General features: G+C 31.0%; 1 protein-coding gene across 1 annotated transcript; it reads right to left on the bottom strand.

Annotated features, from left to right (window-relative positions):
* Positions 1 to 11,116: 11,116 nt before the first annotated feature.
* Positions 11,117 to 13,044, bottom strand: LOC108915577 (protein fork head). The gene has a single exon (XM_018721646.2). The coding sequence runs from the start codon at positions 12,802 to 12,804 to the stop codon at positions 11,494 to 11,496; it is 1,311 nt and encodes a 436-aa protein (XP_018577162.1). The 5' UTR covers positions 12,805 to 13,044; the 3' UTR covers positions 11,117 to 11,493.
* Positions 13,045 to 16,849: the final 3,805 nt, after the last annotated feature.

Raw genomic sequence — 16,849 nt, forward strand, 5'->3', positions numbered from 1 at the left:
AGGTCTTTTTCGTAGATTTTATATAAAAAATCAGTTTAAATTTTCTTATTAAGAATCAATAAAACCGTGCACAAATATCTCTTTCCCTTAGTCCTTTATTTTGCACACGATGTAACAGGATTCTCTTTCTCTTCTGAATATGGTACTATCTAAAAATCCCATTAACATTTTGTCTAGGTAGTAGTTTATTACTTATGACACCTATATATATAGTGTGTTCTTTTAGAAAGAGCACAAATTTGGTCTCTTTAAAAAAATATAATGTAATTGTTTTTTTCCAAGTAATATTTTACTCTTATAGGCTGTTGTGAAATTATCAAAAAATTGTAACTCTGAAAAAAATGTAACTTCGATTATACGAAAATATGGTGATTCGACATGAGTGTCGCGTGCACAGCAGACAAACCACTTTAAACTTCTATCCTCTAGACAGATTATTGTTAGTATCAAACGAGGGGCAACAATAAATAAAGTTTTTAACAAAAATTAAGTATTTAAGCATACATTTATTTTTGTCGTTGTTATTTAAATAATAACCAAACATGATTTTATATATCATTATTTTTACGTTCTAAAACCCCATATCATTGCACTAAAGCCAAACTAAAAGCTGAATAAAAAACCAGCAAAGTACGTAAGTTCAAAATTAGATAAAGACTTTTAGTTTTATAGAATGCGCTGAAATTGGCTTTATGAGATGACCCAATCTAATTTTGCTGAACTGTGTCAGTAGCTTTATTATTATTTTCTATAAAATAATTACATTAATCTGTAAACACCGTTGTATATGTATATGCAGTAACATTTCAATTACACAATAAATTAAGCAACTGCACGTTTTGCACATGCGCTGATAAAAGTGTACGATTGACGTAAAAAGTATTCGTATTTTTACCAGGCCACGTGATTTCTGCTCAAACACTTGTGGTCTGCCATGCTTTGTTTGCGTAATTTTCGTAGGTGCAAGAAGCTGTAGCTCACTACTTATGTGGGCAGGTTGTTTCTAATGCGATGAATGGACTGGTATTAATTTACTTTTTGCTTCTTTCTTTTCAAATTAACTTTGAATATAAGTGTAAAGAAAAAATTATCTACGCGTATGACTGAAAGAATTACATTTTATTTTGGTTAGTTCATTTACAAAAAAAGTGGAAGAGATTTGAGGAAGTCGTTTCATTAAATATTTGTGTTTAGTTTTTAATTTTAGTTTGTGACTATATTTAGTGGGATACTAGCTATTATACAAGTACACACGTAAAGAAATTAAAGGTATTAGATATTAAAAAAATACCATTATATCCATTAGGTTAAGATGACTGTAATGTCGCATATTCAGTATATTACCTATGTAATGCTATAGAAATTTTAGCTGACATGTCAAGAACAAAATACCGCAATAGGAAATGTATAATAAAACTAATGATAAATAAGTGAAAACGGGTATTTGTGGAAGACTGGAAAAACAAAAGCTTTGTTATTTATTATTTCAACGAAAGACAGTTTTACAACAACATGAAGTAAATTCTTAGTACAATGCATCATCTTTACACATGACCCAATTATTAAATTCTCTTTATCAGATAAAATATCATCGATGATATCACGCGTACTTTCCTATATATGTGGGTAATTTTACAGTACATCTGCGTAAAATATGTTTATTATTATTATCTTTTCATACCCAAAAAATGGAGACATAAATATGTTTTCTGTACTATCTCCAAAACAGTTTGTAATAATTTACAAAAAAGTATTATTAGACAGACCTGACCGTATCGGTAATCTATCATATAAATATTTTTGTGTGATATGTATTTTATGATTATAGAAACGTTATCGGTCACACGAAAGTATTTCTTTATATTTCTCCTTTTAGATACCTCATTGAGAAGTAGATCATATAGAATGTTATGTCTACTCAGATTACTTTTGGTAGTAGGCCCCGAGATAAAAATATTGTCACACGATGAGATGAACATTTAATACCTACCTATGTGTTTCGAAACAAATGCGTATTTGTTGTATTTGTTCCTAAAGTAGAAATGCGGCATTAGATTAAAATTAGGTATTTGTATCTACAAGTAACAACCCCATCAGCACAAACGTGTTGGAAAATATTTTTTCCAAACGACAGATTTTTATACTCCTTACTGGTTGTATATCAGCCCTTCATAAGAATTACATTGACTGCATACATTGGACGCCAGGACCAATATTGGCTAGTAGTACTAGTAGTAGTAGATCGGAGCGGCATCAGCCTGGCAATTAGGACACAAGTGGGCCCTTTTTGCCTACCCAGCCGTCCCATAAACTGTCTGCCTCTGACCCTCCCCGAACCCACTAATGAACGCTAGGATTTTGATCCATGACAGGTTCCTCACCTTATCCCTTGCAACTCTTCAGTGCCAAAGACTGTATGCCTTAACTCGTGAAGGCTGCACAGTGTCCCAGCAGATGGGATTCTTCACATTTCGAGTATAATGGGCCCTCCTCAATTCCTATTAAGCTTAAATGCCTCCTGGCCTGTCAGTACCCCCACCATTTGGTTTAGGGATTTTTGACCAAGGCCGAGCATCCATCTCGTATTGGATTTGGTCTCCCCATATATAAAGCTATGGGCTGCTTAAATTTTCTGTTCATCACCCAATTTTGATCTAATATTTGATAGGCCCATTTATTAAGGGCCTGTTAATGCTGCCCTGCTGATTCTAAGGATTCTTTCAGCTCCCTGGCCAGGCCCTCTGGATCCAAGACGAGCCAGTTTGTCTGCTCTCCCGTTGCCAGGGATACCCACATGACCTGGAACCCAGACAGCAATATCGGCTAAATATTCCAGATACTGAGTCTCGAATACGCCAATATTGGGTCCATACCTTGTGCTACTGGGGAAGATATTTCGGAAACAGTGTTACAATTTTCTATGCCAGCTAGTCACTACAAACATGGTATAATCAATATTTTGAAAACATCAAATATTATGTTGCAGTCTATATCAGCATTTATCAATTTTATATAAAGATTGCAGACAAATCTTTCAACAGCCATTCTTATGGCTATCTTGGCTATAGAGAACAGAAAATGTAAATAAGTATATAAGTATAATACTGTCATACTTATAATATAAGTTTGGTTATAATGACATTCAAGGAACAACGAATCGCACTATAAGCAAAACGAAAATTATATACCTATGTATAAGGAAATTCCTTTCCATTTACTTTTCTATCCCTTGCTTACCTCTACTTTTTACTTTCATGGTAGTATTAAAGTTTAGAAAATTATATTATGACTTTCAAGCAGTACTTACTGTTTTTAAATAGAACAATTCTTTATTAGGTACATATTTGGATAAAACGCTTTCTCAGGATTATACAGGGTGTTAAAAGTTTGATTGCCATTTTAACAGATGATAGGATACATCAAAATAAACAAAAAACCTTATATGACATGTGTCCTAAATTCAACCATTTCCGAGAAAAAAATTATCAAAATCTCCAACTTAATGTACAAAAGTTCGATTAATTAAGAAATAATAACTAGTGCTGGCAAAAACCGGAAAAAAGTGAAACCGGTTAACCGGGTTCCGTTAAAACCGATTTCAGATAAAATCGGTTAGTCGAATAGTTGCTAAAACCGGTTATTCGAATAACCCGTTACTTGAATCGCCAAAACCGGATATCTGAAAATCGGTGCTTTACAAAGACAGACCCGGAGAAATTGTCTAAAAAAAAAGGTGTTTACAAAAATCTGGAAGTCAAATTTGTTTACGAAGAAATCGATCTCCAAAAAAAAAAAGGTCAATTGCAATCGGATCAAATCGATGTCTAAAAAAAAAGGAAGTAGATCATCGAATAATCGGATATTTGAAGATTCGAATAACCGAATAACCGGTTTTCGGATATTTGAAAAATCGAATAACCGAATAACCGGTTTTCGGATTTCATAAAAATCCGAATTATCCGAAACCGGTTAACCGACTATCCAAAAAACCGATTTCTGGTGCCAGCACTAATAATAACATAAGTGTGTGCATAGAATATCATAAAATACAAAAATAAATTAGCGTTGTAATAAATTTAAAATTCGATAAATTTCATATCGAGCAATGTGACACTAAGGTGTCCAACAACCAACAATACGCAATTCAGTTGGTAGGTAACTGAATTCGACAGTCGAAAACTTGCAAGAACGAATTTTTGCTGCTGCCCATCAAATAAGGACAAATCCGGGTATTTGCCAGCGAGTGTACGAAAATATGATTCGAAGGTGTCGTGCATGCATCGAAAATGGTGGTGAGTTTGTTTTTTACTTGTGCATTTAAAAATTACGGAATTCTGCTTTTTAGAAAGTACCTAAATTATTTTTAAAACGTATGATTATTTGGACGACGTGAATCTTTGGGTACTTTATTACCTACATATTTTCCAAATTCATAATTTGATTAAAAGTTCCTGTTTTAAGAGATTCATAATTACTAAAATTCGAGCTACAATTTAAGCACAACATTATCTTCGTACTACAAAATCGATACATTTTATTTGATTTATTTAAAAACCGCAAAATAATTGTCTTGAAATTTACTAAATGTTTCACAATATATAGTTGTTTACATTTTTGTTATTCCGTAGGACAAGTCTGCCGCGTGCACATGTGGTGTGCATCAACTGTGTAATATTTGGTCAAGCGCTGTTGTCACGTTGTGATGAAACTCCCCAATATTAATACTCATTGTATTTTGAGAACTGTTAATTTACGCCCCTGTAATATACAACTTATTTGTTCATTTATGATTACTCTATCTCATGGCAGTAAAGTAATGTCAAACTTCTTACACCCTGTAGTGATAAATAGTCTAATGCTAATGGAGATATAATTGAAATACTGTGCCATCAATGTATTGTGTTTGCTCATCTAGGAACTAACATTAATTTCTTTATAACTGTGAGCTTATATGATTGAACCTTTACCACTGTAATCCTATTCAAAAACAAAAGTTTGGTTTATATCTCCAAAATGTATCTAATATTTAAATAAGGATTATTTTTGTAAATTGATATTCTCATGAAATCGCAAGAATATTTTCTAAAACTGATCCGTATTAGATTATTCTAAGTACAATTTTGAGTTTGATTCTGTACCTTTTTTAATTATGCATACATTATTCCTTTATTACATTATCCAAATCACCGGCAAGTCCGATAAATATACCTACAAGAGGTGGTAACCGAAAAAATATTTCAAATAATTCGAGTTATAATAAACGATTGGTCATAATATCCTGAGTTGTTATAAAAGGACTGAAATCTATATATTTTCAATATAAAATCAAACTTATTGGTGGAAGTAGACTTATTAAATAAGCTCCGTTCTTAAGCTGGAAACGATAAACCCACTTTTTACACCAAGAAGTTACTAAGCGAATATGGTTCTTAGGTCTATCTCTAAAATGAACAATTTTAATATTGTTGTGTTAAAAGAATTAAATAAATTAACGCCCTGAATATCTACTGACATTTTATTTTCAATGGAAAAATATTTTGCAATTATTTTGCGAATAGTAAAAAATAAATATCAAAAAAATTAGATATACCTATTACAATTGATTTGAACAATTTTGGAACCAAGTGCTGGTACAAAATATTCTGAACATAGCTTAAGTATAAACTTAACCTACGTTAATCATCGGTTATTCCAAAGAGTCATATATCAAAACTTATTGATATTTATCAAAAAGTAACAGAATTATCCTATTTTGACATTTTTTGAAATCTAAATTAATTTATTTTCATCCAGTGAAGTTACCTTGAAATACGGTCCAAGATTTTAATAAACGCATTGTTCTCAAAATCCAGTGAATCTATTTCAACAAAAGTACTCCGTTTTAAATTCTACATTATAACATACGGCGTACACTGCAAAAAATCTAACTTCAAAGAGCCATTGTTATTGGGGACTTGTAGCAAATGGTAAAAAATTATCAATGAATGAAGTAACCTCAAAACTCAACCTGCATCAACATATAACATATGGCGTACACTGCAAAAAATCTAACTTCAAAGAGCCATTGTTATTGGGGACTTGTAGCAAATGGTAAAAAATTATCAAGGAATGAAGTAACCTCAAAACTCAACCTGCATCAAATTTCAATGCAATACCTACATTGTTTTTTGAAAGAGATATGGCTGAAATGTAATTTAAAAAAATATGTTTAATATCCTGTACCTTTCTCAAAAACTAAAGATGATACGTTCATGGTTCATAAGAAAAAAAAATGTCATGTTCTGCTTTTCTTTTTCACGAACAAAGCAATTTCAACTTCCTTAAACTGCTGTTTTTCATCTTCTGTTGGATATCTTTTATTAAGTCTATAAAACAAATAGTATATTTGTTTAATATAAAATGGTTTAATAGCAGTTAACCTCCTTAAACTTTGCTCATATAAATAATCAAATTTAGAAGAGATGATTATCAAATCAAACAATATAGATATATGTATACATATTTTTTATTGGAATCAAACGAACTTACTCTTCAAACGGCTTATTTCGCGATAAATTATTGAATCTTTGTACTAATCTGGTAAGTATTTGGAAAATGTAGATTATAGGTAAGAATTTATTTATTATAGACACCTCAAATAAAAATTTGTTTTCATTAAATATTTTATGTTTTTTCTACACCAAGGGAAACCGACCAATAAAAAAAGTTTTGCTAAGATAATCTGTATTATAACAGAAATATTTCTTAATAGTGTTAATATATCATATGCCAAGATGAATAAAAATTATTTTGCTAACATGATTTTACTACTTTAATAGGTACATTCTTTCTAGCATTTTCTTTCACTAAAGGTAAATGCTTATTGCACTAGGTAATTGACTTTAGTTGAGATTTAAAATAATTTACTTAGCGCCTAGTTGTCATTTGATATGTAGACGCAAAAGCTACATATCCATTTGGTGTACAACATTGCAACAGGAAGACCCCGCCTTGCCCAGGATTTCATCCAAATAACGTATTATATTTATGTCCGTACTATAATAATAACCAACGAACTCTGACTGTGTGTTGCATGTAGGTACATCATGTACAAAAATAAAAATGTTTTGTAAAAGATCAGAAGATGCATATAAAGAAGTACCTATACCTATTATCTAGTATAGTGTTCATAAGTTATCAACTTTTGGTTTTAAAAATAAATAGCGGGAGATGGTGGTACTGTCCAAATATAGAGATTTCCTTTTTTACTTGTAATTTTTTAAATATGAAGGGAAATTTTAAAGACAAAATACATAGTCACACGAAAAAATCGCTTATTAAAATTATCTAAAAAGTGACAGTAAAAAAATATATTTGGTGATATTGTCGTAAAACTTTTCATCCTAACAACCGCGGTGAAAATGTTTTGTAACCTTTCTCGAGCCTGGTAGGTACTAGATATTTGAGGTTAATATAAAAAAAACTCATGAAAATAAGAGAAATATATTACACATACAAAACAAAAGTGAATTTTAAATTATAGTTGGGCACCCATAGGTATGTACAGCTCATATGGAGAAAGATTAAGATAAGGAGAAAGATATGTATTGAACTATTAGATATATTAGCTTGCCTTATAATATAGGAAAAGATAGAGTAAAACTGTAATATATAACAACTAAAGCGGTGTATTTCTTCCCATCACGTGTCATAACTGTATTTTACGAGTGTTAGAAGTTACAGCGTATAAAAAAATTCACGTATCTAACAAAATTGATTTCATAGCAACCTTGCAGACTGGCATTTATTTTACCAACAGTTTGAAAATGAACCAGTGCTAATAGTAAATCATATAAACTCGCAACGGAGTTGGGCGGAAAATTTAAATTTATTTAGGTAGATATAAACACAGCATAAAAAATTACGAGGTTCCTTCGAATATTCACTGTTCCAACAAGCAAGGTGCCATGAGTCACTGCGTCAATTGGACAGAGATAATGTAGTTGGTGGTAAGTAAAGAGGAACTATTTCATTTAGAAGAAGTTTATGATTACCTACATTATATTGAAAAGGCTCGAGGGCGGTTTATCACCTATTTAAGTCGATAATATAAGTCATGGTCCCCAGAAACTATCGCAAGAAAATATTTAGACCTGACCTCCTCGTGTAAAGGGGAGAACACTCCGGTATCTACTTAGATTGTAAGAATTTGAAACTATTTGTTTCGATTATCCTAAAGAGACTTAAATATTTTTTTCTGATTTATATCAAAATGTAGTTTTATTATAACTATACTTGTTAAAATTTTTATATCTTTATATTTTTTGTAAATTTAATGTTCTTTTTATCGTTTCTATAAGAATATAAGAAATTATTATCTATTTTAATAAGTAGTATATGTAGCAAAAATTCGCGCAAAGCGACAAAACCTCATTTTTTCAAGATTTCTTAGAAATTAAAACATAGCATCGCAATTTGATTATTGTAATATTTATATCAACTAAAATAGAATAGAAATATTAAAATATAAAAACAAAAAGGATATTAAGAATGGTTGGTAAACAAACGGAAAAGTCATTTATTCCTTATGCTTCAAAATTATGCGAAATAAGAAAATGTTCCGTCCCTGTTATTATTAGCAAAATTCGACATTTTTTAAAGCCTATATTTACCTCAATAACAATTTTCACTCTCAATCCGCCTACTATTCGCAAATATAATATTAGGTAAATATTCACTTAGCGGATGACCATGTTCTTCCCCACACACACTTTTGTTTCCTTCATCTTTCATTTTTTGTCTAAAATTAATAAAACAACATTACACTCCATTATTTTTTTTCATTATTAATTTATTTCAGAATTTGAAAATATATTATCGGTAAGATTCCTCTACTCAAATTTTCAAATTTCTACTTGGCCCTCTGACGCCATGTTTCACAATTTAAAGTTATAATGAAAACATTGTAGGTAAATAATACAAATCGTATCGTGGTAGTACCTATGTTAAAGGGTCAAGGAATATATTTATCATACAAGTACAACTGAAGTTACTTGTTAACTTCTAAAAATATGCAGGCCTGTTAAGTAGGACCGAAACTTGGTTTTTCCGTTTTGCCTGCCCTTTAATTTTTTTCTGTTTCCCCTATTATTTTTCATTTTACTAAATATACATCAGGTTTGTATAAATACCATTTTTTTGTACCTAATTCTCATAACAACGCAAATGCCCAACTTTAGGTAGCTGTGTTATATTGTCTCTCATAAGTTTTTATACATTATATTCTTCTTACTTTCTTAATTTTAATCACTTCACACATATGTCACAACTATACTCCAAATTATTATTATTTTAAATTTTCAGCTAAATAATAATTTAGAACTTACGAAAATAAAAGTGCTTCAAGACCTTTTCCCACATCATTTGGTTTTATACCTGTTTGAAATGGTTACAGATACCCATCGATAATAATAGTGTCAATAAAACTCTTTTAAAATATCGAAATAAATTGTACCCTGTTAAAATATTAACCGGCAGATTGCGAACCGTAATCTTCCAAAATATAATTTTCAAAAATTGTTCACATTCACAACATTGGTGTGGTATGTAGGTATATCACAGCAGAATACCAATCGACAACGACAAAGTTATTAAAAATGAATTTATGGAACATAAGGTTGGTATCGACTGAGCTTTCATAGTCATAGAAGATATTTTTAATTAAACAATTAATAATAATCAATCTCAAATTTCATCTAAGGAGATGTACTCATCTTTAATTATGCAGTTGGTCTGATCTGAGTTATACTGAGTTTACGAATTGTAGATAAGGTTAAGCATTTTTGTATCAGTGGTTTATTTTTCAATGAAAATAACAAATTATTGATTTTGAAACAATTGTTCAAGCAGTTAAGTGAGCGTACAAGTAGTATCAGCAACATCGTCATGCTGCGTGGAAATGGTCATTACTTTCTTTAGCTACTTTTTAATTTTACTGAGATGCTGAAATCTTATTCAAATGGTTTGCTTTATTGTTTAAGTAGAGTGAAAATAGCTCAGGCGGCAAACATATCCATCACATTGTCTATAAATTTATGTCAATGAAGCAATTAATTTTAGTCACTATAATCAGTCAAAACATTATTTCGTACGTAGTTGTCCCATTATTTTCAAGTCACTGTAAAATTTAACAGTTTTATCAAAACAGAAAATTAGAGGAATAATTTGACAATGTCTACCTGAGCTTCCATTTTATATCTGATAGCCTTATTGTTCTAAAATCATTCTTTAAAATTTGATATGAAATTATAAGTAGAATATTGATTATTTAGATATAAGCGGTACTGGTGTAAAATCAGGAAATATGTAATTTTGAAAATATATATTTTTAATATGTTGGCCTATTTTTCGGGTACATCTAGGTTTAGTTTTATACCTTAAAAATTTGCAATCTATGGACTATCCCATAATCATTGCCTACATTCACAAAATACGAAATTGGTCATGTAATAATAGATATATAAGACATTTAATAATTAATAATACTGGTCTACGCATTGCTACGTATCTTAAAAGTTTAAAACATTAGGTATAATATACTACTTTAGTTGAAGTTTAATTTTAGATGTTATTTAAACCATAACGTAAGTATTTATATACATTGTTAGGGAAAAATAAGTTTATTAAAAACCAAACTTTGACTAATTTTTGTGCGACAGGTATTTACTATTTTTCAATTTTTTATTTTACATTGTGGCAAAATACTCAAAAAAAATTACATACTTAAGAAATGCCACAAATAAATATCTACTTTCAGACAATGTCACCCATAGAAGTATTGCACATTTTGTAACGGCCGTTTCTGGTTGCAAATAAGGAACAAAATAAAAATCGTGCATAAAGAGATCTGATGAACATTTATTTATGACAAAAAGTCAATATACATTACATCATATATGTTTCTATTTAGTATGTACAAATTTTGGTTCGTAGTTGCACATTATGTTAATTAAAACCTCTTTTAAAATGTCTAGGTACTTTTCATTATACAAATTTCAAATATACATATACATATTTGAATCACAAAATGTTGATTAAAATTTACATTAATTACATATATAATTTGTACATTTTTACAAAACAAACTTAAAAATATAAGCGTTTAAAACCCTTAAGTTTTATTTTATACAAATAAAAAAATTACAAAACAATCTAAAAGTCTAAAAGTGTACGCACGATAAATAAATTTTATTCAAAATTGCAGATCAAAAAGTTTTATTTGAGATTTCAGTAGAAAAAGATATAATTTAGTTATGAATGACTCGCGACACTAAGATATACACTTGTGAAATATATAACAATGCACGTGGAAAAATAGAGCAACCAGTTTTACGAACTGCGGCCGTCTCTTATTTCACACAATAAAACCATATTTACAATGCACATGCGTCCATAAAATATGTACAAAACAAAAAGACTTATTCGAGTTAAGTAGCTTTAAGCCAAAGGATATTGTCACAAACTCGTCGTCCCTGATGACGTGTGGTATAGGGAAGGACTGTTGTAATAATCATTACCTATAGAAGTATGGGAATGTATGGAATTAGGTAGCGGACTTAACGTATTGTAACTCGCATATTGCATATCTGCATACATTTTTATGTCAGACTTACTTTCGTTAGGAAGTAGCCTGGTGATAGAAAACGGATGGTTCGACGGCGTGTAACCTGCAGGTTCCTGCTTTAGATGATGGTTCATCGCACCATGGTGTAACATCGCCTGATGTTCGCTGGATAAGGCCAGATGGTTGCTTCGATTTATCATTGCCGATAGTTCTTCGTGGGACATATTCTGGTGATGGTGTTGTTGATGCATATTCAAGTCGTTGGCGTGCAACAAATTCATTTGATCCACATCCAGTTTCGTCGGATGAATACTCAACATCGAGCTCAAATTATTATCGTTGGTCTTGTCCAGATGATGGGCCGATTTATCGTCGTTGTGTTGTAACGGCGTTTTCTTTCCGGAGCTATTACTATTGTCGATACTGTGGGAGGGACTTTTATGCGTTGCTCGGATTAATTCCTTCTTTTCGTCCTTAAAACGTTTTTGCCGCCTCAGGTAACATCCGTTCTCAAACATATTGCCGGAATCGGGATGAAGGCTCCAAAATGATCCTTTTCCTGGTTTATCCGGAGTCCTAGGAACCTTCACAAAACAGTCGTTGAATGATAGAGAATGTCTAATCGAGTTTTGCCATCGCTGTTGATTTTGCCTATAGAAAGGGAACAGATCCATAATAAATTGATATATTTCTGATAAAGTCAGCATCTTCTGCGGACTGTTTTGGATTGCCATGGTGATCAGAGATATATACGAATAAGGGGGTTTCGCATGTGTGTAAGATCTTCTGTAAGTCTTGTCCGCTCGAGCTCTTTGCAAAGCCGAATTTGGGGATGTATCGCCGCCACCTAGATCACCTCTTCCGATAGCAGTATTGTAATTGTTGATGCTAGACATTGTCGCACCCATGCAAGCGCTCATATTCGATATGGGCGAACCTATTGTGGTATATCCTAATTGAGATGTTTCGTTCATACCGGTTTGGGTATCCATTCTTGCACTTATTCGATTCATCTGCATGCTGGGCGACATGCCGGAATTCAGCATACTGGATCCGAACATCGGCGTTTGCGGCGAACAGTTCATGGGAGCCATCGGGACGCAGGACATGGAGTTCATGGAATAAGTCGGCGTCATGGGAGTCATAGCGTTCGCTGAAGTAGACATGGTACTCACGTCGGGATATAACTTTTGGGCTAACATATTTAATACTTTAATAGGATTGCACTTAAATATTATTGCACTTTAACAACACCGCAGTCTAGCCAGCAGAACCACAAAGCAAAGTTTATACACACTTGTTATTCAAACCAATCAATTTGATCTTAACTCGTCATTGGAGGTTTTGTTTCATTGTTTACATCACGAGCAGATCCACAAACAAGTTAACACTTTAGGTATTCCAAACCAGCACTGATTGGAAAAACAAATACTCCTCGCTGCCTGTTTACTTAGATACTACAAGCCGATGTGAAGTACCAAGAGCTTTAGGTAGTCAAATACAGGATCGCCAGGGGAGGATAGTCGCCATAGTAACGCTTCAACCAATGACGATTCTCGTCCTGCGGTTGCCATAACAACAGGAGGTCCAAACACGTTTTTTATTGGTGCTGGGCTTATCAATGCCGTGGAACTTTCCAGGGGAAGTGCGCCACGCCTATCAACATGACGCCACTATCGTCTGATCCGTGAACTAATAATTTCTACTCACGGACGCGTAGGTATCATGAGGTTCAAATTCTTGGTAATCTACAACGCTAGTTCAGTTTTTTTCGGATGATAACAACAATAAAAAGTTCTTTGTTACAGTGTTTTTTTTATTGTGACCATGGAACAATGGTAAGGTAATATAGTCAGTTTTGTATAGCGGCTACAAAATTATTTACTTTTTATTAGGTATAATAATTTTTCCAATTAAAGCAAATAAGCGATTTTTTTTCGATTTATAGAAGAAAACGTTTATTCCATTTTATACAATAAAAAAATTATATTTTAGTTTCTTTCTTTTCTTTTGATGTAATTAACTACCTAATATATTCTTTAACCTATGGTGTTCTCTACTCTACTTTAAATATTTGTTGTTCAAGTCTAACTTTTATCCTTTACAATCAAGAATGATTCTATCTACATACAAACAGTTACTTTACCTATATGAACCATGTAAAAAATGTGTTCTACCTATTTAAATTCAGATCAACGCATCTAATAAGAAGGTACTTAGTACTTATATGGCGTAGGTATAAGTAAATTGAGATAAATTACAAAATCAGATTACCTAGCAACTTTAAGATTTTTTAACTCGTAGAAATTTTTTGTTGGAATAACGCGAAGCTTTTCAGTAAAAGCCGTCGCAAAAATTAAAATCAGTAACTTAAAATGCAATTTCTATATAAATTAAAAAAAATATATCCGCTGTACGCAGAAGAACTTCTGGTATCTCTCGCACTTACATCCAACTATATTTTTAAAAACATATCATTTTCCGTTCCTCAGTGTTCGATAACTTAAAAATAATCAATAACAGGCATTAACAATGAAAATATTAAATAAATAATAAAAAGTTGATTAATAAAAGAATATGTCAAGTATAGGGATAACGAATATGGGGCAAATAAGGATTAATTGGTTTCATATTGGAATATAGAAGTAATATAAACTGTCGAATTGAACCTGTTTAAGATCTATCAATTAAATTATTATTAATTACTTTATTTTCTAAATATAATATAGATACCTACTTTCTTCACCAGCATGAAGAATCAATTACATTAGAATTACCTACATTAGAATTTAATAGTTTTGCGAATGTTTAAATATGAAAATAATCTTTAAATGCAAGAAAATTTTCTTATACTTTTAATTCTTCATCACTTTTTTCGAAGGACTATTTAATTATCTATTACCTAAGGCTAATTCCAATTAATTAAATATAATTTTTGCTGCTTCATTTTATGTTATGCAACTTAACTTTTAGAATTGAGCCTATTTTCTTGTACCTTTCCTTTTGTTTAATGATTTTGTACATGAATTGAGACGAATATTAATGAAATTCTTTTATTACTATAACATTATTGTCGCAGGCATCAAGGTATAATAAAGAACATGATTTTTCTTACTGAGCTAAAATTAACTAACTAGGCGGCTAATTGGTTAATTAGTTTTGCGTTTGAATTAATATAAAGCATATTAATTGATGATGATGATGATATATGAAATTGCTACTAAGTACAATTAAACGGAAAGTTATAAAAACAGTTTTTACAATAATTCGGTATTTATCTGAAAAACATAAAAAGATAATACGCTTCATACTGGTAGTAGGTGGTTTATCTTAGTAGTAATTTCGGATTCATTTTTTTTTTTCAGCTAATTAATAAAATTAGTAAATCTGTTTAAAGCATTTATTTACCTTTCCTTTTGTTTTACAGTGAAATTTTTGTCTACTACTGGGATGATTGATGATGTTAGCTAAGAGAAAATCGTTTAGGTATTATAGAAGTTTTAGTTATCGAGATTTAAATCCTAGATTTATTTTCCTTGCTCAAGATTGCTTCGCTTGTGTGATTATAAATATATTAAAAATTAAGGAAATATAACAGTTGCAAGTCTACAGTCAACAAATAAATTAAATATTTCACCATAACATATTGGTTGGAGCTTTTTTGCTTTTAACAAGACATGCAGCATTTACCTACCTATATTGGTACTTTTTCCAGATATAGCCACCGTCCATATATATGGACATTGATCTATATAAGATCTACTGACAAAAATTCTGCATGTTACTTTTTCGAGTTTACAGTTTGTGCGAGATGAAAATTGAAAATATAAGCTAGAAACGGTAATAGGTATAAAGTTGGTTTAATTAAAAAAAAATTGCAATAAGCTTTCTTCAATCATTTTTTATAACTTTTATAGATAATTAGCATTTTTGGATAGTTCTGTTACTTTTTTATACATATTAGTATCAGTTTGTATACCTAGGTATATTTTAAAAAAATTCTGTCACATTTGAAAAAATATGTGTTTGCATACAGTTGGCCATGCCCAAAATAAGGTATAAATAACAACAAAATTGCATGTAACATCTGAAAATTAAAAATCTCTAATATTTAGATTTAAGAATACAAAATTATTGAAGTAAGAAAATAAATATATTTTAGTAATCTGTAATAAGAGTAACAATGACTTGCAAGAAAATTAAAGACGTAATTCAAGAGCGCTTATCTCTTCGAAAATTTTTTTGTAATTTAGCCAACTTTGCGCTTCTTCCTTTTCTGAAATTTCCGCTGTGAGCAGGAGACTAAATATTTAATAGCATAATAAGTTTTCCCTACACGTTATTACATATTTCCTATTTCCTCTTTTTCTATAGCCATCTACTTCTGATAATTACAGCTTATGTCGCATTGAAAAAGTTCTTCAATATTGTGACTTTGACATACTATCCAATAAGCGCAGCATTTTTATGGGAACCAAATCTAAATTTTATTTAAAAGCACATTTTTAAAAACATTGCTATGACTTACTTTTGCTATAATGCATATAATTTATTATTAAGCCATCATTACTCTCAGATCAAGATTTCATAGAGCCCACTGTAGGTTTGTTTACCTGCTTAATAACAGGAGTACCTATTTATTGAGATGTTACGCGCGGGCTTACCGCCGTCATAAACAGAGGTGGATCTTTATCCAAAACGAAATAGGTAATAATAACATTTTCCTTCCAAACAAACAATACCAAAGTAGTCGCTCCGTTGCAATAAAAATTCCTAAATGCGACTTTAATTACTCGGTTTGCTTTAGTGAATCGATATGATAGAGAACATAACGGGAGAGTGAAATTATTTATTAAGTTGGTACATAATCAGCGAGTGTTTGACAAACAACAATATTTACTTTTTATGCGAACATCCACATTGACTGAGGATTAGGACGCCAACCATTTAAATATATCATCAACACACACAAACCATATTCACTTCACTGTTGACTTATCTACCTTCTTCCTTGGGTTTAATTATTGTTTGCTTCTGTTTATATACACTTAATTTGGATAATTGAACAATGTAGTGTCAAATTTGGTATTACGATACTCTTACATTACAATAGGTAAACGAATTGAATTATTACCTATATAAATTATAAAGTTCAGCAAAAATGTAGTAAATAATTTGTTTAAAATAAGAAATATACATTTAAGTACAGTTTTCTAAATGGAAAATATTAACCCCCAACATCAACTA

Source organism: Anoplophora glabripennis, unplaced genomic scaffold (genome assembly GCF_000390285.2).
Source record: "Anoplophora glabripennis isolate ALB-LARVAE unplaced genomic scaffold, Agla_2.0 scaffold39, whole genome shotgun sequence".
Classification (NCBI taxonomy): Eukaryota; Metazoa; Arthropoda; class Insecta; order Coleoptera; family Cerambycidae; genus Anoplophora; species Anoplophora glabripennis.